Raw genomic sequence first — 27,703 nt, forward strand, 5'->3', positions numbered from 1 at the left:
AGTCCTGGTGGTTCCAAACTTTTTCCATTTAAGAATGATGGAGGCCAGTATGTTCTTGGGAACCTTCAATGCTGCAGAAATGTTTTGGTACCCTTCCCCAGATCTGTGCCTCAACACAATCCTGTCTCGGCGTTCTACGGACAATTCATTCAACTTCATGGCTTTGTTTTTACTCTGACCTGCACTATCAACTGTGGAACCTTATATAGACAGGTGTGTGCCTTTCCATATCATGTCCAATCAGTTGAATTTACCACAGGTGGACTCCATTGAAGTTGAAGAAATATCTCAAGGATGATTAATGGAAACAGGATGCAGCTGAGCTCAATTTCGAGTCTAACAATCTGTTTTCTATTTGTCATTATTGGGTATTGTGTGTAGATTGATGAAGAAAAACATGAATTTAATACATTTTAGAATAAGGCTGTAATGTAACAAAATTTGGAAAATGGAAGGGGTCAGAATACATTCCGAATGCACTGTATATTGTGTTTCTTCTCACACAGGTTGTTCTCCAGTCTCAGTATCATCACAGAGCTAACCCACCCGGCCAACATGAGGTTTATGCAATTCAGAGCTAAGGACTGGTACTCTCTGGCTCTCTCTAAACTGGAGAAGGTAAAATCGTCACCGAATGTACACAAACTGTACTTCAAGGCCGGGATATAGAGCAACACACTGGACACCGGACAAAGCACATTTTAAAACCCCTATAGGTCTTAGCCCTTAGATTGCCACATATACTATGCTAACATACAGTACCAGTCAAAAGTTTGGACACACCTACTCATTCAAGGGTTTTTCTTTATTTTCACTATTTTCTACATTGTAGAATAATAGTGAAGACATCAAAACTATGAAATAACACATGGAATCATGTAGTAACCAAAAGTGTTAAACAAATCAAACTATATTTTAGATTTTAGATTCTTCAAAGTACCGACCCTTTGCCTTGATGACAGCTTTGCAAACTCTTGGCATTCTCTCAACCAGCTTCACCTGGAATGCTTTTCCAACAGTCTTGAAGGAGATCCCACATACAGTATGCTGAGCACTTGTTGGCTGCTTTTCCTTCATTCTGTGGTCCAACTCGTCACAAACCATCTCAATTGGGTTGAGGTCGGGTGATTGTTGGAGGCAAGGTCATCTGATGCAGCACTCATATCACTCTCCTATTTGGTCAAATAGCCCTTACACAGTCTGGAGGTGTGTTGGGTCATTGTCCTGTTGAAAAACAAATGATAGTCCCACTAAGCGCAAACCAGATGGGATGGTGTATCGCTGCAGAATTCTGTGGTAGCCATACTGGTTAAGTTGCCTTGAATTCTAAATAAATCACAGACAGTGTCACCAGAAAAGCACCATCACACCTCCTCCCTTCTTCACAGTGGGAACCACACATGCGGAAATACTCCGTTCACCTACTCTGAGTCTCATATAGACATGGCGGTTGTAACCAAAAATCTCAAATTTGGACTCATCAGACCAAAGGACAGAGAAACTGTCATTTCTATTTGCTTATTTGAGCTGTTCTTGCCATAATATGGACTTGGCCTTTTACAAAATAGGGCTATCTACTGTATACCACCCCTACCCTGTCACAACACAACTGATTGGCTCAAATGCATTACATTGAGAGAATGCCAAGAGTGTGCAAAGCTGTCATCAAGGCAAAGGGTGGCTACTTTGAAGAATCTCAAATATATTTTGATTTGTTTAACACTTTTTTGGGTACTACATGATTCCATATGTGTTATTTCATAGTTTTGACGTCTTCCCTATTATTCTACAATGTAGAAAAGAGTAAAAATAAAGAAAAACCCTTGAATGATTAGGTGTGTCCGAACATTTGCCTGGTACTGTATGAAATTGTTTAAAGATGGTAATAAAATGTATAATTTAGCCATTTGATTTTGAATTTTAGAACCCCTGTAGGCATAAAAAAAAATTATTAAAAAAATATTTGATGAAACATAGAATTTTGGCCTTTACTGCTATAGGCTAATCCATAGAAACGCATTAAATAACACATTCTTAAATGGCAAAACAGACAGGCAAAAATGTATTATATGGAACAATGTTTTGGAGTGTCTGTCCTAGATCTGAGAAAAATATATTTTTTAGACCCATTTTTGGTCACGTTATTTTTTGTACATTTTACTACCTATGCACTTTTTGCAATTTTTAAGGCCCCGTACTTGGTTACCTTCAGACGATTAAATCATGACGTCGGTGATCTTCAGGTCGGAAAGCCGGAACACTAGAAAGAGGCCAGAGTTCCTGACTTGTAATTCCCGAGTTGGATGACCGTTCAAAACTATTTTTACCAGTCTGAGTTCGTTGTCTCGAGCGCACTGAAGTTTGAAGTCAGAAATGTTCAAGTTCCCATTTCCCAGTTGTTTTGAACACAACACAACATATGTCCCGGACATTGGCGGACGGCGGAGATCGCATTCATGCTGCAGATGTCAGGCCAACCGTAAAGTAGAAGCTCGTTGTCGTCTGTTCAGTGTGCTGCTCTATATCACGCATTGGATTGTATAGGTGTTTTTACTAATTATTTCTTCAAACTATTGTGTGCAGATGTCTGTAGCTCTATAAATTCAACGTTTACACCAATGTCTTGTTGTCTCCAGCAGCAAAGGCTACTCAAATTGAGTAGTCTTCAAAGCAAAGGAACAGATGGTTATACATAATTATGCAAAGATTGGACAATAGCCTACATACAGTACAAACATATTACGTTTCCATTTCCAAAGATACTGGTAATTAACCCAAGATACAGTCACCTCCAATTATTGTCACCATTGATAAAGATGAGCAAAAAAATACTGTATAAAATAAATACAAATACTCAGCATATTGTATTCTAAAAAATTGGTTAATTATATTATTTTATACTAATACAACTGCCTTTTTCTAAAATAATTTATGTGATTGGAAAACACATTGGGAGGGATCTTAGGCCATTCCTCGATACAGAATCTTTCCATATCCTTTGATCTGAGCTTATGGATTCCCACTTCAATTCAAACCACAGGTTTTCAAAGGGCTTTGAGATTGCCATTGCAAAATGTTGATTTTGTGGTCAATAACCATTTATTTTTTTATTTTGATGTGTGCTTAGGGTTATTGTCTTTCTGGAAGATCCACTTGCGGCCAGGTTACAACCTCTTGGCAGAGGCCAGCAGGTTTTTGGCAAAATGCCGTTGACCTTCATGCCGTTGACCTTAACAAGGGCCCAGTGACCAGTGGAAGCAAAACAGCCCAATAACATATGATTCGCGACCATATGTTACAGTGTGAGGTTATGTTCTGCATATCCATCCTTCACTGGTGTGCATGGACAAAGAGCTAAACATTGTGTCATCTGACCATAGCACCGGGTACAATCCAAGTGCAAATGTAACTTAGCCTACTCCACGTTGGTTGGTTGCTCTCAATAAATGCCTATTTTCTGGCAACCCTTCCAATGAGTTTATTGGCATGGAGGTGGTGTCTAATTGATTTTTCTTTGCCTCCCAAACCATCTTCCTTACTGTGTGTGGGGACAAAATACACTTGTGTCCAATACCAGGCAAGTTTACCAATGTTCCAGTGGTTATACATGTCTTAATTGTTGCTCTAATAATAGTATGTGTTTTGTTTTTTTAGCAGTTTTGTACCCAATGCCTGAATTATGAAGATCAACCATTTTTATTTTCTTGTTTGTGAGTTCTGTACCTTTTCCTATAGTGATGGATGACAAATGGATTTTACATATGTCTTACCTAGGGCTGTTACAGTGACTATGTTACCAACACACCAGCAGTCACGAGTCACAGTAACTATGCTTATCCAAAACGGAGCTCTGATTCCGCTGATGGTCAAAGAGTACCAGGGTATGAGTTATAATACCCATAAAACCTAGCGGTCAAACAGAGAAATTGTTCTAATTGTTTTTCCACCATTCATTTTTCCCATGAGGGTTTTTAGAAACACTTAAAATAAAGGCTGTGTTTCATGTATGCTTACCCCTGTGTGACGTTTTGATAACCGTGTAAATCTCTCTATGACAAGGTGACTTTTATAGGCTACATGTTCCAAATGTCTGCATCAGTAGGTTGTAGGCTATGCATGGAAGCCCAGAGATGCTAAATGTGTTTATGTTAATTCACGTAAATTACCTACACGTGTTTATATTAATTAATGGTCAATTACCGCGGAACCGGCAGTTATTTGCAAGACAGTTACCAGCTGACAGAAATTCTCTATTGGCTTTAAATTAATTGTTAAACTAAATATTTTTCTCTGAGCAATTGTATTAGTATAAAATAATCTAATGTTCAAAGTTTTTTGACCATATAATATAGCTCAGTATTTGTATTGTTTATTTTATACTGTCTTTATCTTTATCAATGGTGGCAATCATTTTGAAGGTGACTGTATCTCATCGATGTCATTTCCAATGGGAGCAAATTAAGCATGGTGGGCAGAACAAACAAAGAGGTGGGCAGGGCCAAGCACAGGCTAACGAGATTCAAGTTAATGAGATCCTATTGGCATGTATTTCCATATTTCCGTTAGGGAATGCCTAATCTGTGAAGTGCTCATGTGCGATAGCAATCTGCCCTTGCACTGCTTCTAAACAATGCCATTTTTAAAAACTTTTTGAATGGGTCAAGTCTACAAAGCTTAGTGAACTCTGTCCATAATATATTCTAGTTTTGGTAACAAAAAACTGTATTGAGATCAAATGTTTCATCGATGAGAAAATGTTGGCCGTGTTTAATTTAGCTCCATCTTCTCCCACTTCCCACCACTAGACTTCCTCTCATCACCATATTTGGTGGATGAGAGGATGGATGGATGCTACAGATTTATACACCCTGTGATGCTGTCCTAACATTAGTTTGTTGGTCTTCTGTGTCCCTGACTGATATACAGTATGTCTATGGGAGCAGAAAGAGCTTTGTGATTCCTGCATGTATTGAAAAGCACTCTACAAATATGTATTAATATTACTTATTACTTATTACTTATTAGAAAGAGCGGGAGAAAGGCTCCAACCTGGCTTTCATGTTCCGCCTGCCATTTGCTGCCGGGAGGGTCTTCAGTATCGGCATGCTGGACACTCTCCTCTACCAGGTAACCAGGCAGTAATAATCTGTACTGTACTGCAGCAGAGCGCATAGGAATGCTATTGGATGTATACTTTCTGTTGAGGTAGCTACCTAATTAGAGGTTTATGGTACTGTATACAGAGGCTAATCTCTTTAATTAGCCTACAGAGGCTAATTAAAACAAGGTTATCTCTGCGGCAGAGACTGGTTTTGCTAAAGGGCATGTACTGGAGCGATTATAGTTATTTATTGCCCAAAAATGTACCAACCAGATATTTACTTTTAAAACCCTTAATGGAACATACAATGTGTTGATATGTATCCCAGTGTTCATAGGATATAATGCTTTTTTGAATTAATCATAAATGCCCCTGTTTATTAAATGACTGTGCACAAAGACACTTTTTGACATAATTTCCTTAACTTTTCTTCTGTTTGTCCTGGTCTGCTTTCCCAGTCGTTTGTCAAAGACTATATTATCTCCATCACCAGGCTGCTGCTTGGCCTGGACACCACCCCAGGCTCTGGCTTCCTTTGCTCTGTGAGTTACTCTCTGTCGGGGTGCACCTGAATAGTCAAAAGTATCTTCCTTCTCATTCCAGATGCAAGGATTCTCTTGGTTAATCCCAATAGTATAATGTGGCTTCCTCTCCTTATGTCAGATGGAAGGAAAGAAGTAAGGAGGCTTCTGTAGACCATTAACCTCTACGAGATCGGTGTGTCCCCCCCAGTAGCTATTACAGTGAAAGAAAACCATGCTATTGTTTGAGGAGAGTGCACAGTTATGAACTTGAAAATGTATCAATAAACCAATTTGGGTAGACTTGATACAACATTTTGAACAGGAATACAATGGTTCATTGTATCAGTCTAAAACTGTGCACATACACTGCTGCCATCTAGTGGTCAAAATCTAAATAGCACCTAACCTAGAATAATACATTATGGCCTTTCTCTTGCATTTCAAAGATGATGGGGAAAAAACACCCCCAAAAAAGTTTTGTTATTTTTGACCAGATCTAATGTGTTATCATCTCCTACATTCATTTCATATTTCCACAGACTTCAAAGTGTTTCCTTTCAAATGGTATCAAGAATATGCTTATCCTTGCTACAGGCAGTTAGATTTGGGTATGTAATTTTAGGCAACATAAAACATTTAAAAAAGGGTCAGATCCTTAAGAGGTTTTGAGATGCACCCATTGTACAGTACAGTAGTCCTATGTGTGACAGCACAGCAGCTAAGATCGGAGAATATACTCAGCAAACTGCCTTAGTGCATGCTTCCCTTGTCTGTCCACATCCTTATATTGACAGGTAAGTGACTGCAGTCGGTGTACTTCTCATGGTTATAGTGTAATGCAGTGTTTCTGGAATCTAGATCCAATATGTTGCTGCTGCAAGGAATGTGTTTTTCCTGTATAGAGAAAAGCCATTAGAAATGACCTCCTCCTCACCTTTTAGATGCAGATCTCCGAGGAGGACCTTTGGATCCAGACGTATGGAAGGCTCTATCAGAAACTGTGTTCCACCGTCGGTGACATTCCCATCGGCATCTACAGGACAGAATCCCAGATGGCTGATTCCTCCGAGGTGCCCTCTAGACCCCACGGGTGTTCTAATAATGTTATATCATTTGTTTGGCCGTAAAATGCCAGTTTAGGTTGAATGTTTGAGTTAATTACATATTACAGCGACATTGATTATAGAGTCATTGTGGTCCATTGAAGTCATTCTGTCGTGCTTTGTGTGTGTGTGTGTGTGTTTTTCTTCATTCGTTACGTTAACATGTTTAGTGTATGCATGCTTTGATGATTATTTAAGCACATTACAACACAGTAAGAGTCATTGATATTATTCTTCTTTGCTTTTTTATTCCCCCATAAGCAATGCGAGCCATACTCCCAAGTAAGTTCAGCCCCATTTATGAGATTCCATGATTTGTGAAAACCAATTAATATTCAAGCTGACATATGGAATTATTTTAAGATGGTCATGGATCATTTATGTATTGATGTTTTATTTTAGTTCCCCTTTAGGGATTAAAAAATAATAAAAATAAATGTATTTGATAAAATATTGAATTTGGCCTTTAGTATCAAATCCCATGGCAACGTATTGAATAACACATTCATAAATGGCTAAAATATTTCTAGGAGATACAGTTGAAGTCGAAAGTTTCCATACACTTAGGTTGGAGTCATTAAAACCAGTTTTTAAACCACTCCACAAATTTCTTGTTAACAAACTATCGTTTTGGCAAGTCGGTTAGGACATCTACTTTGTGCATGACACAAGTAATTTTTCCAACAATTGTTTACAGACAGATTATTTCACTTATAATCCACTGTATCACAATTCCAGTGGGTCAGAAGTTTACATACACTAAGTTGACTGTGCCTTTAAACAGCTTGGAAAATTCCAGAAAATGATGTCATGGCTTTAGAAGCTTCTGAAAGGCTAATTGACATCATTTGAGTCAATTGGAGGTATACCTGTGGATGTATTTCAAGGCCTACCTTCAAACTTAGTGCCTCTTTGCTTAACATCATGGGAAAATCCAAAGAAATCAGCCAAGAACTCAACAACAAAAAAATTGTCGATCTCCACAAGTCTGGTTCATCCTTGGGAGCAATTTCCAAACGCCTGAAGGTACCACGTTCATCTGTACAAACAATAGTACGGAAGAATAAACACCATGGGACCACACAGCCGTCATACCACTCAGGAGGGCGACGCGTTCTGCCTCCTAGAGATGAACGTACATTGGTGCGAAAAGTGCAAATCAATCCCAGAACAACAGCAAAGGACCTTGTGAAGATGCTGGAGGAAACAGGTACAACAGTATCTATATCCACAGTAAAACGAGTCCTATATCGGCATAACCTGAAAGGCCCTCAGCAAAGAAGAAGCCACTGCTCCAAAACCGCCATAAAAAAGCCAGACTACGGTTTGCAACTGCACATGGGGACAAAGATCGTACTTTTTGGAGAAATGTCCTCTGATCTGATGAAACAAAAATAGAAATGTTTGGCCATAAGGACCATTATGGACCATTATGTTTGAAGGTAAAAAGGGGATGCTTGCAAGCCGAAGAACACCATCCCAATGTCACGCCCTGACCGTAGATTGCTTTGTATGTTTCTATTTTTAGTTTGGTCAGGGTGTGATGTGGGTGGGTATTCTATGTTGTAGGTCTAGGTTTTTTGTTTCTATGTGTTTGGCCTGGTATGGTTCTCAGTTAGAGGCAGCTGTCTATCGTTGTCTCTGATTGAGAGCCATACTTAGGTAGCCTGTTTTCCCACTTGTGTTGGTGGGTGGTTATTTTCTGGTTAGTGTTTGTTGCACCTGTCAGAACTGTTCGTTGGTCGTTCTGTTGTTTTTGTTCGTGTATTCATCTTGATTAAAGTATTATGGATACGTACCACGCTGCACTTTGGTCCTCCTCTCCTTCTCCCGACAACAATCGTTACACAACCACCCACCAACAAAGGACCAAGCAGTGTGGTGAGAGGGACTCCTGGACAGGTGAGCAGCACTATGTGGACTATGAGACAACCTGGGAGGAGATAGAAAGGTGGGCGGTCGACCCAGGGAGAGTGCCGGAGCCCGCCTGGGATTCTCTGGAACAGTGCGAGGAGGGATATCGGAGAATGAAGTTGGCGACACGAACACGGCTGGCAAGGAAGCCCGAGAGGCAGCCCCAGAATTTTTTTGGGGGGGAGGCACACGGGGAGATTGGCGAAGTCAGGTAGGAGACCTGAGCCAACTCCCCGTGCGTACTGTGGTGAGCGTCGTACTGGTCAGGCACCGTGTTATGCGGTGGAGCGCACGGTGTCTCCAGTACGTGTTCATAGCCCGGTACGTTACATCGCAGCTCCTCGCATCTGCCGGGCGAGAGTGGGTATCGAGCCAGGAAGGAGTGTGCCAGTCCTGCACTCCAGGCCTCTAGTGCGTCTCCTCGGCCCGGGTTATCCTGCGCCAGCTCTTCACACTGTGTCTCCAGTGCGTCTGCATAGCCCAGTGCATCCTGTGCCTGCGTCCCGCACGTGCAGGGCCAAAGTCACCATACAGTCAGGACGGGTTGTGCAGGCTCTTTGCTCGAGACTTCCAGTGCGCCTCCAAGGCCAGTGCATCCGGTGCCTCGGCCAAGGACAAGGCCTCCTGCATGTCTCCCCAGCCTGGTGAGTCCTGTACCTGTGCTAAGCCCTAATCCTCCTGCATGTCTCCCCAGCCTGGTGAGTCATGTGCCTTCTCCCAGAGCCAAGCCTCCAGTGTTGATCCATGGCAAGAAGCCTCCAGTGATGATCCATGGCACGAAGCCTCCAGTGATGATCCATGGCACGAAGCCTCCAGTGATGATCCATGGCACGAAGCCTCCAGTGATGATCCATGGCACGAAGCCTCCTGTGATGATCCATGGCACGAAGCCTCCAGTGATGATCCATGGCACGAAGCCTCCAGTGATGATCCATGGCACGAAGCCTCCAGTCATGATCCATGGCACGAAGCCTCCAGTGATGATCCATGGCACGAAGCCTCCAGTGAGGATCCATGGCACGAAGCCTCCAGTGATGATCCATGGCATGAAGCCTCCAGTGATGATCCATGGCATGAAACCTCCAGTGATGATCCATGGCACGAAGCCTCCAGTGATGATCTATGGCACGAAGCCTCCAGTGATGATCCATGGCACGAAGCCTCCAGTGAGGATCTATGGCACGAAGCCTCCAGTGATGATCCATGGCACGAAGCCTCCAGTGATGATCCATGGCACGAAGCCTCCTGTGATGATCCATGGCACGAAGCCTCCAGTGATGATCCATGGCACGAAGCCTCCAGTGATGATCCATGGCACGAAGCCTTCAGTGATGATCCATGGTAAGAAGCCTCCAGTGATGATCCATGGCACGAAGCCTCCAGTGATGATCCATGCCACGAAGCCTCCAGTGATGATCCATGGCATGAAACCTCCAGTAAGGAGTTATGGCACGAGGCTTCCAGCGACGCCCTCTAGTCCGAAGCCCCCAGCGACGCCCTCTAGTCCGGAGCCTCCAGCGTCGCCCTCCAGTCCGGAGCCTCCAGCGACGCCCTCCAGTCCGGAGCCTCCAGCGACGCCCTCCTGTCCGGAGCAGCCAGAGTCTCCCTCCTGTCCGGTGCAGCCAGAGTCTCCCTCCTGTCCGGAGCAGCCAGAGTCTCCCTCCTGTCCGGCGCTGCCAGAGTCTCCCGCCTGTCCGGCGCTGCCTGAGTCTCCCGCCTGTCCGGGGCTGCCAGAGTCTCCCGCCTGTCCGGCGCTGCCAGAGTCTCCCGCCTGTCCGGCGCTGCCAGAGTCTCCCGCCTGTCCGGCGCTGCCAGAGTCTCCCGCCTGTCCGGCGCTGCCAGAGTCTCCCGCCTGTCCGGCGCTGCCAGAGTCTCCCGCCTGTCCGGGGTCCGTTGTAAGGGTCCCCAGTCCGGGGTCGGCGGCGAGGGTCGCCACTCTAGAGGCGCTACATAAGGGGGCCAAGACTAAGGTGGAGTGGGGTCTACGTCCCGCACCAGAGCCGCCACCGCGGTGAAATGCCCACCCAGACCCTCCCCTATTGGTTCAGGTTTTGCGGCCGCAAAACCGCACCTTTGGGGGGGGGGGGGGGGGGGGGGGTACTGTCACGCCCTGACCGTAGATTGCTTTGTATGTTTCTATTTTTTAGTTTGGTCAGGGTGTGATGTGGGTGGGTATTCTATGTTGTAGGTCTAGGATTTCTTTTTCTATGTGTTTGGCCTGGTATGGTTCTCAATCAGAGGCAGCTGTCTATCGTTGTCTCTGATTGAGAGCCATACTTAGGTAGCCTGTTTTCCCACTTGTGTTGGTGGGTGGTTATTTTCTGGTTAGTGTTTGTTGCACCTGTCAGAACTGTTCGTTGGTCGTTTTGTTGTTTTTGTTCGTGTTTTCATCTTGATTAAAGTATTATGGATACGTACCACGCTGCACTTTGGTCCTCCTCTCCTTCTCCCGACGACAATCGTTACACCCAACCGTGAAGCACGGGGGTGGCAGCATCATGTTGTGGGGGAGCTTTGCCACAGGAGGGACTGGTGCACTTCACAAAATAGATGACATCATGAGGAGGGAAAATTATTTGGATATATTGAAGCAACATCTCAAGATTTAAGTCAGGAAGTTAAAGCTTGGTCGCAAATGGGTCTTCCAAATGGACAATGACCCCAAGCATACTTCCAAAGTTGTGGCAAAATGGCTTAAGTACAACAAAGTCAAGATATTGGAGTGGCCATCACAAAGCCCTGACCTCAATCCTATAGAAAATATGTGGGCAGAACTGAAAAAGCATGTGCGAGCAAGGAGGCCTACAAACCTGACTCAGTTACACCAGCTCTGTCAGGAGGAATGGGACAAAATTCACCCAACTTCTTGTGAGAAGCTTGTGGAAGACTACCCAAAACGTTTGACCCAAGTTAAACAATTTAAAGGCAATGCTACCAAAAACTAATTGTGTATGTAAACTTCTGACCCACTGGGAATGTGATGAAAGAAATAAAAGCTGAAATAAATCATTCTCTCTACTACTATTCTGACATTTCAAATTTTTTAAATATAGTGATAATCCTAACTGACCTAAAACAGGAAATGTTTTACTAGGATTAAATTTCAGGCATTGTGAAAAATCGAGTTTAAATGTATTTGGCTAAGATGTATGTAAACTTCCGACTTCATCTGTATAAGAAAGCTCAGGAAATATTATAGTTTTTTTTTTTTTACACATATTTAACCCAATGTTTTTGGTAGGCACAAAACTAACCTCTCTATTTCCATTCATTTTTTAAACTGGTACCGGTTATCTTCAGACGAGTCCCGTTTTTGTTGGTCGTAGGTTTGTGAGAGTCATCTTTCCATAGAGTAGTCATATTAGTTTGTAGGCCAAACCGTTTTCATGAGAAGACCGATTTTCGGGATGTCTCATGGTCTGATAAACACAGCTGCAGCATGGGCACCTTACACTGCCGATGCGGAAGGCCGGCATAACGGTGGATGCGGTGGACTGAGACGCAGCCCCATGCAAAAAAAAACATATACAGTGCTGTGAAAAAGTATTTGCCCCCTTTCTAATTTTCTCTACTTTTGCATATTTTCTATACTGAATGTTATCAGATGTTTAACCAAAACCTAATATTAGATAACGGGAACCTAAGTGAACAAATAGCACAACAATGACATACTCATAAACCAAGTTATGCAACACCCAATGCCCCAGTGTGAAAAAGTACACTCAATAACTGGTTGAGCCACCTTTAGCTACAATTGCTCCAACCAAATGCTTCCCGTAGTTGTTGATCAGTCTCACCACGCTCTTGGAGGAATTTTGTCACTCATATTTTGTCACTCAACTCATATTTCAAGACACTCTCAGTAGATAATTTAAAACCCCTTTATTCACAGGCTACTTGGCTAATATTTGTCCAGGATACAAATATGCACTTCTGTGAAGCTGCTAAACCAGCCTTGATTAAGGGGAGGGTAGGTTATTCTTGTTTTTTAATCTAATGAAATGGGAGGAAGGAAATAAAAATCTCATTCCATGGGCATCCCGGCTGGATAGGCTGTGCTGCCGCTCTAAAAATCAGTGAAGACCTGCTTTTGGTGGGTCTTGACATTTTCTTTTAGTGTTGCATGAAATTGTCACTTTTGCGTTTGATTTTAAGGACACACCACAAATATTACCACCCCTCCCACCTCAGTGCAAGCGAGCAGTTGATGTTAGACAGGTCAATTGCCTAACCTGGTATAAGGGGTGGAAAATTCTAGCGTGCCAGTTCTTACATGAAGAAATTGCAAACTAACGTGCATTTGACTGTTGCGCCTCCTTAGCATCAGCCAAAAATAGAGCCCTAAATCGAATTTTAGTGCAGATGAAGTTGGATTTCCTCTGCTGTAATATGTCTTGGTTAAATTGTGCTTGACAAACGCGGTGAGACTTGCCACTGGTGGTAATGTCAGTAAGAAATCATCGTCAAAACCACTTCTAAATTCTCTGGCCTCGCTCTTGATCATTTGTGAAACTTTTTGGGCATCAATTTAACTCCATATTTCTGTGTGTTTTAAGTCGCTTTGTTCTGGTCATTTCATTTTACCCTGTTTCACCATGGACTTCATTAATTTATATGGCATTGTGTTTCGATTGTACTCAGTCACAGCTCTCGATATGTGTCGAGGACTTTGATGACGCCAAGGAGCAGGCCGACATAGAGCTTCCCCCTGTGGCCGGAGGGCTCCACCGCAGCTCCACCTCCAGCGACCCATCGGACGGGAAGGCTCCCCTGCTGAGGAGGAAGAGCATGCAGTGGGCACGAAAGCTGAGCTGGAGAGGCCCACGGGGGAACCAGAGGGAGGCTCAGAGGGGGGCCCAGCAGGTTCTGAGGGCCAGACGCTCAGAGAGACAGGAGCTGGCTGAGCTGGTCAACAACCGGATGAAGAGCCTGGGACTCTCTGCCACGGCTTACGGTGAGAGACCACACCTGGGGAGGGATGTTTTTGGGGGATTGCTAGTTGAATTTCCAAGACCTGGAATAGAAGGCAAAATATGTTATGTGTTTGAAACATGAGACCCAGGCTTAGTTGATTGATGGATGGATGGGTGGATGGATAGAAGACAGAGATGATTGTCAGTCAACACACGGACAAAAACGGACAATGATGAATGCATATAATTGAGTACATATTCATACGTCTGTTTGACCGCATTCATCATTGTCTGTCAAAAGTTAAATTCTAGTTAACTATTTTCGGACAAGTTGCATTTGCGGGAAAGGCAGACATTGAGAGGTTTTAAAGAACAATCATCTCCATTGTCCATCATCCGTCAATCCGTAAAATCTCTGGCTGGCCGTAGCTTAAATCACTGGGTGTCCATACTTAAACTTCTCAAAATCTGCATCAGCCAATGAGAATCGATGACATGATAGAACGCTACATTTGAGCTTTTCCCATGAGATTGATTGATTTAATTGACCATTTAAAAACACAATGCAGCCAGAAATGCATGAAAAAAATGTGTTGAGCATAACACTAAAAAGTTTTACAATTATTTCCATTGTGGTCCTCTTCAGCACATTGAACATTTTACACATTCACAGTTAAATGCTGATCTGTAGTAAACATCACATGGTCAAAATAATTCAACAACTGTGCAAAGACCAAAACAATAACACATTTAAATAGTCCACCAAATGGCAGTGGTTGCACTCCTTGGGAATAGCTCGCAGAACTAATCATCCAGCGTCCATCACTGTCCACGTTGGTTGCGACGACTTGCAAGTAGACTGGTTCCACCTTGCCTTGCAAATCTTTCCACTGCTTCGCCATCCTCGCTGAGTCAAGTCACCTCCCTGCAGCTCCTCAGTCGCCAGTCCATGCTTTGAACCAGCCCGAGTAATCTCCCGTGGTGTTCTTCAGGCTGAATAGTCTCCCAATAATTGCACATAAAAACACAAAATACACTAAACAAAAATATAAATGCAACATGTAAAGTGTTGGTCCTGTATTTCATGAGCTGAAATAAAAGATAGCAGAAATTTTCCATATGCACAAAGACATATTTCTCCCAAATGTTGTGCACAAATTTGTTTACATCCCTGTTAGTGACAATTTCTCCTTTGCCAAAATAATTCATCCACCTGACAGGTGTGGCATACTGTATCAATAAACTGATTAAACAGCATGATCATTACACAGGTGCACCTTGTGCTGGGGACAATAAAAGGTCACTCTAAAACACAGTGCCACGTATGTGCAATTAGCATGCTGACTGCAGGAAAGTCCACTGCGTGCTCGTCATTCTCACCAGGGTCTTGACCTTATTGGCAGGCTGGAGAAGTGTGCTCTTCACGGATGAATCCCTGTTTTAACTGTAGATGGCAGACAGCGTAGCGTGTACGGCGTCATGTTGGCAAGCGGTTTACTTAAGTGAACATTGTGAACAGAGTGCCCCATGGTATGGGTATGGTATGACCATGGTATGGGCAGGCATAAGCTACGGACAACGAACCCCTGAGCCACAGCCTTTTTTTTAAAGGTGTCTGTGATCAACAGATGCATATCTGTATTCCCAGTCATGTGAAATCCATAGATACATGTATTTCAATTGACAGATTTCCTTATATGTTGCTCAGTAAAATCTTTGAAATTGTTGCATGTTTGGTTTATATTTTTGTTCAGTGTATAACAAAATTACCTGGCACACTTAGCCCTATGCTAACACAATATCAGCTGGCCATGATTATTTCCTGTATCAAATTCCGTATCAGTCAATCAAAGATCTTAAACTTTATATCCAGCAAACAATGGCATGTGGTGGATAAAGTACCCAATTGTCATATTTGAGTAAAAGTAAAGATACTGTAAAAGAAAATGACAAAAAAAAAAAAGTGAAAGTCATCCAGTAAAATACTATTTGAGTAAAAGTATAAATCATTTCAAATTCCTTATATTAAGCAAACCAGAGGGCACCATTTAAAAAAAAAATGTTTTGAAGATAGTCAGAGGCACACTCCATCACTCAGACATAATTGACAAACAAAGCATTTGTGTTTAGTGAGTCCATAAGATCCAAAGCCGTAGGGATGACCAGGGAAATTCTCTTGAAGTGTGTGAATTGGACCCTTTTCCTGTCCTGCTAAGCATTCGAAATGTAACGAGTACTTTTGGGTGTCAGGGGAAACGTATGGAGTAAAAAGTACATTATTTTATTTAGGAATGTAGTGAAGTAAAAGTTGCCAAAAATATAAATAGTAAAATACAGACTACTTAGTAAGTAGTACTGTAACGACCCTGGGTTACAGTACAGTTACAGTACTTTACACCACTGCTTACAATAGGTCAACTTGGCCAACAGAGGGATATCTTAAAACTCAAAATCCAAGGTTTACCTTTGTTGACTTGGCTACCAGCTGGACGTGTTAGCATAGGGCTATGTGTGCCAGGCTAGCTCATGGGAAAAGCTAACATGTAGCATTCTATCATGTTCAACTACGTCGACAATTCTAATTGGCTGATGCAAATTTTGAGATGGATAAAAAGTTTACGTTTAAACTTGATCAAGAGTTCACAAGTATGAACAGGACCTATGACTGCTGTTTTTTCCTATTCTAGATGACATGAGCGAGAACCAGAGCACGCATTCCCACACGTATGTGTTGATCAACCCACCTCCCGACACCAAACTGGAACTGAATGACATAGTGTAAGTATGGCAGTAAGTAGTTAAGTATGGGCTAAAGACACACCCAAACAGTTGATGATGTGCGGACGAAAGCATGAAACACCGAGAATCTCACTGCCAATAGGTACTTATCATAGTGGAAGACCATTCCTTCTCTTGCTAGAACAAAAGTTTTACCTGCTGCGTGAAGACCCCGTAACAACGAACCTACCAATATATATATATATTTTTTTAAAAAGAGGGCATTTTCTCCGTACATCCACGGATGAGCCAGTCACACTTCATATGCAATGTAGGCTATGGGATGGTAGTACAACACTAAATACTTCCTCCAAGCTAGCTAACCACTGTAGCTAGTATTGACATAATAATTCAATCATAATGGATAAGCTACTTTCCATGAAACAGCTGCCAGTGTTAGCTGCCGTGTTAGTGCAGTGTCCTTAGCTAGCTAGCAATGATGTGATAGCTAAACATTTGGCTATGGGCTGGTACTGGCAGTATGGGATCATAGAGAGTGAATTAAATTGTTTCTTCGTCATCTTGCTAGGTAGTTATCTAGCTGTGGCCTTCTGGCTAGTATCAATAAGGGCGTTCTACAAATTAACAACATTATCGCAGAGAGATTGGAATCTAGACAATAAGCAATAGGCACGGATATGCATTGCCAAACAACGCCACTGCCACCTTCTGGTTTGGAGTGTTTTAACAAGGCTGAGTGGCTGACGACTTCCAAGGTCTTCCAAGGAGTTTGACTGCCAACACTGTTCAATGTTCAAATGGCGTGTCAGAGCTTTAACAGATCATAAAAGTCGAAGAAAAAAAATCAGGAATGTCTCCTACTCGATATTACTCCCATTTCCGTATTGTTTTGTGTATAAACAAATGTTTGAAAATATCAAACCACTCAGAGTGAGAGGAATTCTCCATCCTATTTTACAGGTATCTCATCCGTTCAGATCCCGTGGGGTATGTCCCTAAGGCTGGTGACAGCAGGGAGAGTCTGGGAAACAACACCTGTGTTGGGGAGCACACCAAGACCGAGTCTTCTTTTTGATCCCTACCTACACACAACCTGCCTTTACAGTAGTATTGGGGTGTTAAAGGGATCATTCATTTTTTTGCACTGCTACATCCTTGCCAGGAGATTCTGGACGTTAAATTAGAAAATAATAATAATAAAACTAGCTAAATAACCAACTCATGTAAAACAGTTAGGATGAAATGGCAATATCGAAAATTAGCTAAAACTTCCAACAAAGTGAACCATCCCTTTAATGCCATAATTATGTTATGTGCTACAATTCACATTGCGTTGCGCAGAGCACGGGGTGGTGCAATCAATATAATCTTGGACTGTATCATCCCCATACTTTATCTACTTTTCAATTAACATAGATATACGTGTGTCTTAAACTGTATCTCTCGCTTTCACAATGTGGCCTTTCCAGAGGATAAACTCAGTTTAGGAACTCAATGATTTGAAAGACACCCCGTGGTCAAAGCTCTTCTAGAAGAGCAGAGTCCCTGCTCATCTTCCAAATATGTCTGAAACCCTACCTCGTCAAATAGTATTTTAGTACGGTATAATCCCACAGCATTCACACCCCCACCTCACCCCTCACCCCAAATATTGGTTGCCTTTCATGAAATAACCCTCCCACTTGATCCCCTCCCTCCATCCCAAATAGCACTGACTCTGCTGATAGCTACTTCATTGAGAGAAAATGTACTTACTATGACTGAGATGTGATTTTTCCCACCTATCTTGCTTAAGATGGATGCACTAACTGTATGTCGCTCTGGATAAGAGCATCTGCTAAATTACTCAAATGTAAATGGTGGTATTTGTTTGCATGTTTGGGGGGGTGGTGACTGAACTGTTTGGGTTGCTATGCAAAAAATCTGTCCTCATAGTTTACAGTATAGAGCTCGCCAGCTTGTAGTCCTAAAAAAACTGAAATGAGTAACCTCTGGTTACCCTCGTTCAACCATTGCTATGGCAGAAATTAATGGGGAAAGAATGGGGTTTTGGGATAAACGGCGAAGATAAAGTCGGAGGTTAACACAGGCTTAGAAGATCTTATATACATTGTGTTCTAGAACAAAACCTATAAGATCTCATAAGCCTCTGTTTACCACAGACGTTATTTTTGCAGTTTATCAAAAATTAATTTTCATTTGTGCTGCGTTATAGTTAATTTCCCCATAGGCTTTGCCCAACGAGCCATGGCAGAGTTAGTGCCTACAAAAAGACACCACATTGCTCTATTACTATTGCTCTCTATACCTCATGATATCATATTTACTGTTTGTTTATTTATTTGTATAGTCATGTGAATCATGCATTGTACTATGCTCATCTGTTGAATGTTTGTTGTCATTCTTATTGTCTGTCATAAATAATGCAATGTTTACTCATTATCGTTGCACACTTTGAATGCAAATAGATTTCTGAACTTGTGGGGAACTCTTTTCTTCATTAGCTTTTAAGTTTATATAGACTGGGATTTAATGCAAGGCATGTTAGAGCACAGCGCACTAACATACTTTTAAAGGAAATGATGGTCGAGCCAAAATGCGCAGTGTTTGCCATGAATGCAATAGTACGATGGGAGAAATGCGGAGGAAAATGCCTTTAAAAGGCGCATTGTCGGCTGTATAGTGCACAACGCTTTGCCTTAAGTATATATAATTGTTGTTGACAGGGACAGTGCACATTAATCAACATTATATCACGATGGCAGAAGTCATAATAGCATAAAAGTATTCAAAAGTAGGCCTACAGAGTGGCCATAGAAACAACTCATTTTCTGTGAATATATATATACTGTCTTTTAGTTATTCTAGTCTGCACGTGAGGAGTGGTTTTTGGACTCCGGTATCTCCTGGGTCTGTGATGTGGGCGGTGCCAAAAGCATGGAGTACTGGAGATACAGCTCTCTGTATTGTAGTGGATGTGTGAGAGAGAGAGAGCACACGTGTCTATCTGTGTGTGTGCATGTGCAGGCACGCTTGTGTGTGTGTGTGGTTAGATAAAGTTGTGTGTGTGTGTGTAGTGTGTGTGTGGCATATTAGACAAAGGCTTAAGAGCTCAGAGGAAGACAGTAGAAAATCCCTGAGGAAGGGAGATGGCAGACTAACAGCTTTACCTCTCCCAAGGGCATTGTATCTAAAGTAGTACTCACATTTATTAGACAGTAATGTACAGCTTAGTTGGTGTGATAAAATCACAACTGTCCAAACACAGACTGTATATGAAGTATATCCCACCCTGGATTGCCATCAAATCTGTAGATTTTAGTGGATGTCGTCTCTAATGTTATGCTGTCTTAAAAGAAAGAATAGCTCTTGCATTAATTATCATTGATTTCTGGCCACTATAAGACTACCCAGATAATGGAATGAAATAATGCTTATGATGAACAACTTGCAAATTGAAATTCTAGGTGACAGAAGCAGTCCTTGGCAATGGCTAAAATCTACTTGACACTTCAATATGTCATCTCTCATCGACAAATCAAATCGGGGAAATGTTGCATCCTTCCTAGGACCAATAGTATCCTCTGTAATTCATTATCTAGAACACCAAATAATTATCTTGTGTTATGCTGTTTTACATTTTTTTGCCCTATTACACACCCACCCTTTGAGATTCACACAACAACACACCCAACATCAGTGAGCCTCCCAAGGGAGATTTAGAACTGAACCGAGAACAAGACACATAGCTGTTCTTTGATTTGCAGCACTAGCCTACATACTCCACCTCATTGGCGCTCCACAGCTGCCTCTGCCAATGCTAGAACATCTAAGTCTGAATTCGCTCAAAGGAAGAAGATCAGTGAAAATCAACATAAAAAAATATTGGGGAAAGTAATCCAATGTTGTTTTTTTTAATCATGATTTGAATCTATTCCGCTTCACTCTGCTTCCTTCACACTCTTTCATATTTTCCTTTAATTAGTTGATAAAGAATTAATCAAAACACGTCTCATCAGCACCACTCATCTCATTCCAGAAACATCATCTTCAAAAAGAAACAGCCTTTTTTTAAAAAAAAGGACAGGTCCTTAATGAAGAGCCGCTAAAATGCGTACATGCCGGGGAACAGCAGGGGACACATAAGGTAGTGGACTATCTGGGAGCTTACAGCCACATTAAAAAAGTTGCTAATGTCGTCGGCTGATATCTTTCACCGCTGAGGTGTCAACGCCTCTTCAAGTGGTGGTCTCCTGAGCCACAGCAAACGATCCCGTCACGTAATCTCAGTCGTTGTGGTCTCATAAAGAGAAAAACAACAACCTCATCTCTGCTTATGAGGGCAGCGCTCGCTGCTCGCTTGACACTTCAATATGCAAATTCAAGCCTTAATTGTAGCCATGGGAGTCTTGTAAGAGCGAGGGAAGAAGAAGAGTCATCGGGGAAACAAACATCAAGGCCTGTGTGCTGACAGTGATGGTAGTTTAGATCTAAGACTCAATGGCATTTATTTACCTGCCTGTGGAGAGAGAAGGGGGATAGAGAGAGAGAGACAGGGGAAGAGAGAGAGAGAACGTTTAGATCTGAGACCCAAGGGTACTTCTTTACCTACAATGGTGTGAGACGGGGGAGAGGTGGGAGGGAGAAGGAGAGAGAGCAGACTACAGAGACCAGCTGTCGTGTGAAGGCACATTTTTAAGACCCATTTTCACACACTTTGTGAAATGTGTTTTATGTACAGTATGGGATGAATACTGATATCAGTGGTGATTGCTTTTCAATGGCTGTTTTATCCAATAGAATTAACCCTCGCTGCTCATGCACATACATAGTCGTACTAAAATCTTGTCTTTCCATGATCATTTATCAATAGACAAAAATGTGTTTAAAAAATTTTGGGGGGACAGGTCCTCCATGTACTGTACCTAGTAAAAGTTTCACCATTGGTTACTATCACAGTGTTCATCGAGGTGACATTGTTGCCAACTTTGATGACCCATCGAGGTGACTTTGTTGCCAACTTTAATGACCCAAAAAAAGACTTGTTTATACCTGCCGTTAACATGCGTCATTTGCCCCGATCTTGTCCACATTCTGATTTTGCCCACCTTCTCAGAAATATGTCTACACATGGGATTAAAATGTGTCTCATATCCATCCACTGTGTTCGCATTGTGACCAGCTTTCCTATATGCAAATAATTTGATAGCTATTCTTTAAAGAATATTTGAAAACACATATTGATGCCGTAAGTCACCTCTCAATTACTTTAGAAGGCGGGATAATGATAGAAATGGTTTCACTGTCCCAATCCGTCTATACTTGTAAGATATCCAGACACAATGCGTGCCTGACTACCTCCCGAGGTGGACAGGAAGATCACAATCAGATCACAATGCATCTTTTAATCATCTACACCTTTTTTTTAGGTTTTACTTATTCGCACCAAAGAAGATAAGTGAAAGACAACACAGTACAGATAAAAACAAGGTAAAAACAGTGTGCAGGTGAGTTTAGAAACCCAAAAGGGTTTATATGAAAACCACATCCGCAGAAAACGATGTACAACGATGATGATGTTTTGGCAATGTGAAGATATAAATTCCAGAGTATGGAACCTCTGTATCTGATAGAGAAGTGACAATGTGTGGCGCGGCAGTGGGGAGGGTGAAGGTTATCGGAGTGTCTTGTGTTGTATGCATGGATTTGGGAATTAACCTGGAAGAATCGATTGAAGGGTTTGGGTAGGATGTCTGGGAGGTATGTGTATTTGTAAATGAAGGTGCATAATTGGTTATTGAGTTTCTTAAACAGAGGGGCAGATGGAGCCAAGTAATTAGAGGGGATGGCTAGTCTTGCAAATGTATTTTAGACAATGAATAAATTGTCTAATTCCATTTGGGCATGAGATTAAAAAAAACATCAACACTCAGCTTGATTGTTTAAAATAAAAGATTGTCACTATATTGATTATTTTTTAAAGCAGAATCTGTTGGTATTGTTTGCATTAAAGGCATGAAATTATTTGGAAATAATCAATATAGTGACAATCCTTTTTGAAACAAGTCAGCTGTCAGCTTCAATGATTGTTGACTAATTAGAAAATGGGAAGACAGTGTGCATGTGCATGCACCCCTTCTCACCTGTGCACTCGTTCACCCCCCTCAAAGATTAAAAGTAGTGGATTGTTGTAACTGTATTGGTAGACAATTAATCTACATCTACCCAATGCTTTCACATCTTTCAGAGGAGTTAGTGGCCAGAGGTAGCAAGAAATGGGATGCAGCTCAAAATGACATGGCTAACGAATGACAGCAGGATGCCTCTTGCTTCCAACAAGTTTAGGATAGGATGTCGATTGCTTTGCTATCTAAAATCAAAATAATACTTAACTGCTGAAATTACTGCAATACTGTTAATATATTTTGATCACTTTTCATGTTATTTTGGCCAGATGATAGGCCTACTCACTGATCAAACAACATCGAAAGAAAAGTGTGAACCTCTTATGAACGTTAGCTCTGGTGTACTGCTACTTGTAGATTGTAAATTACAACTTTATACTACTACATTTATCATGACACAAGGTGAGATGGTTGGAGTTTAAGATGTTTAATAATCCAAAAGGAGTAGGCAAGAGAATGGTTGTGGACAGGAAAAAGGTCAAAACCAGTTCAAAGTCCAGGAGGTACAGGGTGGCAGACAGGCTCGAGGTCAAGGCAGGCAGAATGGTCAGGCAGGTGGGTACAGAGTCCAGAACAGGCAAGGGTCAAAACCGGGAGGACTAGAAAAAGGAGAATGGCAAAGGCAGAGGTGCGGGGAAAAACGCAGGTTGACTTGGAACATACAAGACGAACTGGCACAAAGAGACAGGAAACACAGGGATAAATACACTGGGGAAAACAAGCGACACCTGGAGGGGGTGGAGACAATAACAAGGACAGGTGAAACAGATCAGGGTGTGACAACATTACTAACTAGCTAGCTAATTATTCGGTGTCTAATCAGCCTAATTTCAGTGATCTGTAGCATGTTATCTTGAATAGGCCAAGTCAGCTACGACACTTAGGTCAGGGATGTTCGAGCTAGCGTTTTCAAATTGGGCATGCTAGCTAATGTAAAAAAAAAAAGAACTATTTACCTTAAGTAATCATACAATGTGTTTACATTACAATCCTTGAACCTTTGTTATTCCAAATCTATATGGATGACCTTGCTGATGTGTCCTCTACTGTACTTCCTATACATTTTGCTGATGATACCAACTTGTTTTATCACACAATAATTTAAATTCACTAATCAATGAAGCCAACTCAGGCATGGCAACATTTTCGGAATGGTTCAGATAAACAAATTATCTTTAAATGTAAAAAAAGATTCACCTTCATTGTAATCACTGTTAAGAATAAGAAATATTGTGAGTAAGCATGAGAGCATCAGCTGTTCCGGACGACTGTGATCACGCTCTTCGCAGCAGATGTGAGTAAGACCTTTAAACAGGTCAGCATTCACAAGACCATTGGGCCAGACGGATTACCAGGACGTGTACTCCGAGCATGCGCTAACCAACCGGCAAGTGTCTTCACTGACATTTTTAACCTCTCCCTGTCTGTCTGTAATGCCAACATGTTTCAAGCAGACCACCATAGTCCCTGTGCCCAAGAACCCTAAGGTAAACAGCCTAAATTACTACCGACCCGTAGCACTCACATCTGTAGCCATGAAATGCGTTGAATAGGCTGGTCATGGCTCACATCAACACATTGTAGAAACCCTAGACCCACTCCAATTTGCATACACAATAAAACCATATTGGTGCTCATATACAGTGCATTCGAAAAGTATTCAGACCCCTTGACTTTTTCCACATTTTGTTACGTTAAAGCCTTATTCTAAAATTGATGAAATAAAAAATGTTCCTCATCAATCCACACACAATAACCCATAATAACCCCAAAAATATTTTTGGGGCAAATTTATTAAAAATAAAAAACAGATACCTTATTTACATAAGTATTCAGACCTTTTGCTATGAGACTCGAAATTGAGCTCAGGTGCATCCTGTTTCCACCGATCATCCTTGAGATTTTTCTACAACTTCATTGGAGTTCACCTGTGGTAAATTCAATTAATTGGACATGATTTGGAAAGGCACACCTGTCTATATAAGGTCCCACGGTTGCCAGTGCATGTTAGAGCAGGAATTATCCATAGAGCTCCGAGACAGGATTGTGTTGAGGCACAGATCTGGGGAAGGGTACCAAAAGATTTCTGCAGCGTTGAAGGGCCCCAAGAACACAGTGGCCTCCATCATTCTTAAATGGAAGAAGATTGGAACCACCAAGACTCTTCCTGGAGCTGGCTGCCCGGCCAAACTGAGCAATCGGAGAAGGGCCTTGGAGTTCCACTGTGGAGCTCCAGAGTTCCTCTGTGGATATGGGAGAACCTTCCAGAAGGACAACCATCACTGCAGCACTCCACCAATCAGTCCTTTGTGGTAGAGTGGCCAGACAGAAACCACTACTCATTAAAAGACACTTGACAGCCCACTTGGATTTTGCCAAGAGGCACCTAAAGGACTCTGACCATGAGAAAGAAGATTCTCTGGTCTGATGAAACCAAGATTGAACTCTTTGGCCTGAATGCCAAGCATCACATTTGTAAGAAACCTGGCACCATCTGTACGGTGAAGCATGGTGGTTGCAGCTTCATGCTGTGGGGATGTTTTTCAGTGGCAGGGACTGGGAGACTAGTCAGGATTGAGGGAAAGATGAACGGAGCAAAGTATATAGAGAGATTCTTGATGAAAACATGCTCCAGAGTGCTCAGGACCTCAGACTGGGGCGAAGGTTCACCTTCCAACAGGACAACGACCCTAAGCACACAGCCAACCCAACGCAGGAGTGGCTTCGGAACAAGTCTCTGAATGTCCTTGAGTGGCCCAGTCAGAGCCCGGACCTGAACCCAATCCAACATCTCTGAAACTAGCTGTGCAGCGACGCTCCACATCCAACCTGACAGAGCTTAAGAGGATCTGCAGAGAAGAATGGGAGAAACTCCCCAAATACAGGTGTGCCAAGCTTCATACCCAAGAAGACTCGAGGCTGTAATCGCTGCCAAAGGTCCTTCAACAAAGTACTGAGTAAAGGGTCTAAATACTTATGTAAATGTGATATTTCTGTTTTTTATATGTAATAAATTGCCCTTTTTCTTTTTTTTTACAGTTTTTTCTTAGTCAAAAATGGTTTAATCCATTTTAGAATAAGGCTGTAACGTAACAAAATGTGGAAAAAGTCAAGGGGTCTGAATACTTTCCAAATGCATTGTATAACACAGTGTTGGTTTAAATGTTTCAGGTTTTAGGAAAACATGGTAGTACATATACAGTATGGGGCGATAATTTGTCAAAGATCTTGTATCCATGGATTTATAGAGGGGGATAACTTTGGCAACTTTAAAATCTTCAGGAACAATACCAGTTTGCAAAGATTTGGTGAAGATATGCAGTACCAGTCAAAAGTTTGAACACAACTACTCATTCCATATTTTTACTATTTTCTACATTGTAGAATAATAGTGAGGACATCAACACTATGAAATAACACATATGGAATCATGTAGTCACCAAAAAAGTGTTAAACAAATCAAAATATATTATATATTTGAGATTCTTCATCTGGAATGCTTTTCCAACCGTCTTGAAGGAGTTCCCACATATGCTGAGGACTTGTTGGCTGTTTGTAATTAATCCATGGAAACTTTTTGTAATTCCATTCAGATTTACCAAAAAAAGTGTCCTCATCTGCATTGTCCAAAAAGGCTAGGGTAATGTATTGAAGTTTTGGCAAGGTGTAAATCAATTTCTGGGAATGATGCGCAGCACCTATGTACATTCGGTTTCTGTATCCTTTGAGCTTTCCACTGAGATATAACTTGTCCTTTTCAGTTGATGTATCATGACATAGCATGTCTGCACATTCCTCCCTCTGCAGTGACTCAGCTCGTGCCTCTCAGACAGCACAATGTTGCACGTGGCTTGTATGGTTGGCACATGTGATCTACCGGTGCGCTGCGCTTTTGTATCGATCTGGATAGGTCTGTGCCATTCAACGGCATCACCTTCAGTCTATCTTGATGATAATTGAGTCACATATACATAGCCAGCACTGCCCATCCCCCACCTGAGATCCTTGGACCCAACATTGGCTTGTTGCTGTTCAGCCCGTGGACCTGTGTTTTTTGGTGGAAGACACATTCGAGCAAGCAAGGGATGGACTTATTGCTGCTGAACATGAGTTCAGGATATTTGTATTGATTATTGGTGTTATTGGTATAACTAGAATGTGTAGTAATTGCTAATTACGTTAGTTACATAGCTAGCGTGTTCAGGTTTCATACAACGGCATTGTAACCTCTGTGTAGCTAGTAGCCTAGCCTAAACAAAGGGACAATTGAGTGGTAACTACATCAAACACATAATGTGAACAAAACATACAGATTGAAATATATTACAGAACAAGTGTCTGACATGTAGAATATGGAACTTATTCACATCATCTCCACGGGCCCTGTCACTTATAGCTGATTTCATGGATGAACTATCGCCAAAACTCCGGGAGGAATTCGATCAGCAGTTGCTTGAGTTTGTGCATGACTTCAAGAAGAGGAGATGGACCGAATAACAAGGGACCACAGTGAAATGAACATGTTCTGTTGTTCTGACCCTCAACTACTTTTCTTCTTCCCCCCTTCTGACACCCTGGTGGTGTCATGACTGTCCTGTGAGGATCCGAATGGGTCAGATCAGCTTGGCAATAGATGACAGTAACCAGACCCTCTCTCACCCACAGAGGGGGGAGGAGGGAGCTGGTGGGGGGTTGACACCTCATGCTCTGTTGTAAATTAAAGCAGAGGAGATCCAGGGTCTCCCTCTCCAAATTCAGGAATGTGTTTTTGTTCACAGACGTTTTCCTGCCGAAGCTCTTAACACGTTCTAAATCGAATACTGGAACAAGATTTCTAACATAGAACGTGGGAAATGGTCAGAGGCAATCTAGAGAAAATATTGTCATATTGGTTGTTATTTTGAGATGTCATTAAAAATGTTATAAAGGAAATATTGTAACTTTAAAAGTATATACACTACATGTATGAAATCTCCATCCTCTCCATCCTCTGCATGAAATATGGAAAATTATGCAAGTATTTTTGTTAAGATAGTGATGTGATTTTAGGAGCCATCAGAGATAATTTGTTTTCTATAAACTTTGCACAGTAAGTAGCCACGCCCCGAGTGAGGTCAGAGAGTGTGTCAGCCTGACGGAACCGTCCCTTTTGACCAGAGTGCATAAAAGGATTTGTAAAGAAATTAACATTTAGACCAGAGAGGCGTGTAGCTGCAGCTCACGT

General features: G+C 41.9%; 1 protein-coding gene across 4 annotated transcripts in view; it reads left to right on the top strand.

Annotated features, from left to right (window-relative positions):
• LOC139551090 (potassium channel subfamily T member 2-like) overlaps window positions 1–18,811 on the top strand; it is a 64,624-nt gene extending 45,813 nt beyond the window's left edge. For 2 of the 4 annotated variants that reach the window (XM_071362482.1, XM_071362483.1), the window contains 7 exons: window positions 507–618; window positions 5,026–5,127; window positions 5,560–5,643; window positions 6,567–6,695; window positions 13,284–13,596; window positions 16,243–16,333; window positions 17,255–18,811. In XM_071362482.1, coding sequence (XP_071218583.1) covers window positions 507–618; window positions 5,026–5,127; window positions 5,560–5,643; window positions 6,567–6,695; window positions 13,284–13,596; window positions 16,243–16,333; window positions 17,255–17,369 — 946 coding nt within the window. In that variant the 3' untranslated portion in view covers window positions 17,370–18,811. Of the gene's footprint in view, window positions 1–506; window positions 619–5,025; window positions 5,128–5,559; window positions 5,644–6,566; window positions 6,741–13,283; window positions 13,597–16,242; window positions 16,334–17,254 lie in introns of all 4 variants that reach the window. The other 2 variants (XM_071362481.1, XM_071362484.1) reach the window with 2 other exon arrangements.
• The last annotated feature ends 8,892 nt before the right edge of the window (window positions 18,812–27,703 follow it).

Source organism: Salvelinus alpinus, chromosome 23 (assembly GCF_045679555.1).
Source record: "Salvelinus alpinus chromosome 23, SLU_Salpinus.1, whole genome shotgun sequence".
NCBI lineage: Eukaryota > Metazoa > Chordata > Actinopteri > Salmoniformes > Salmonidae > Salvelinus > Salvelinus alpinus.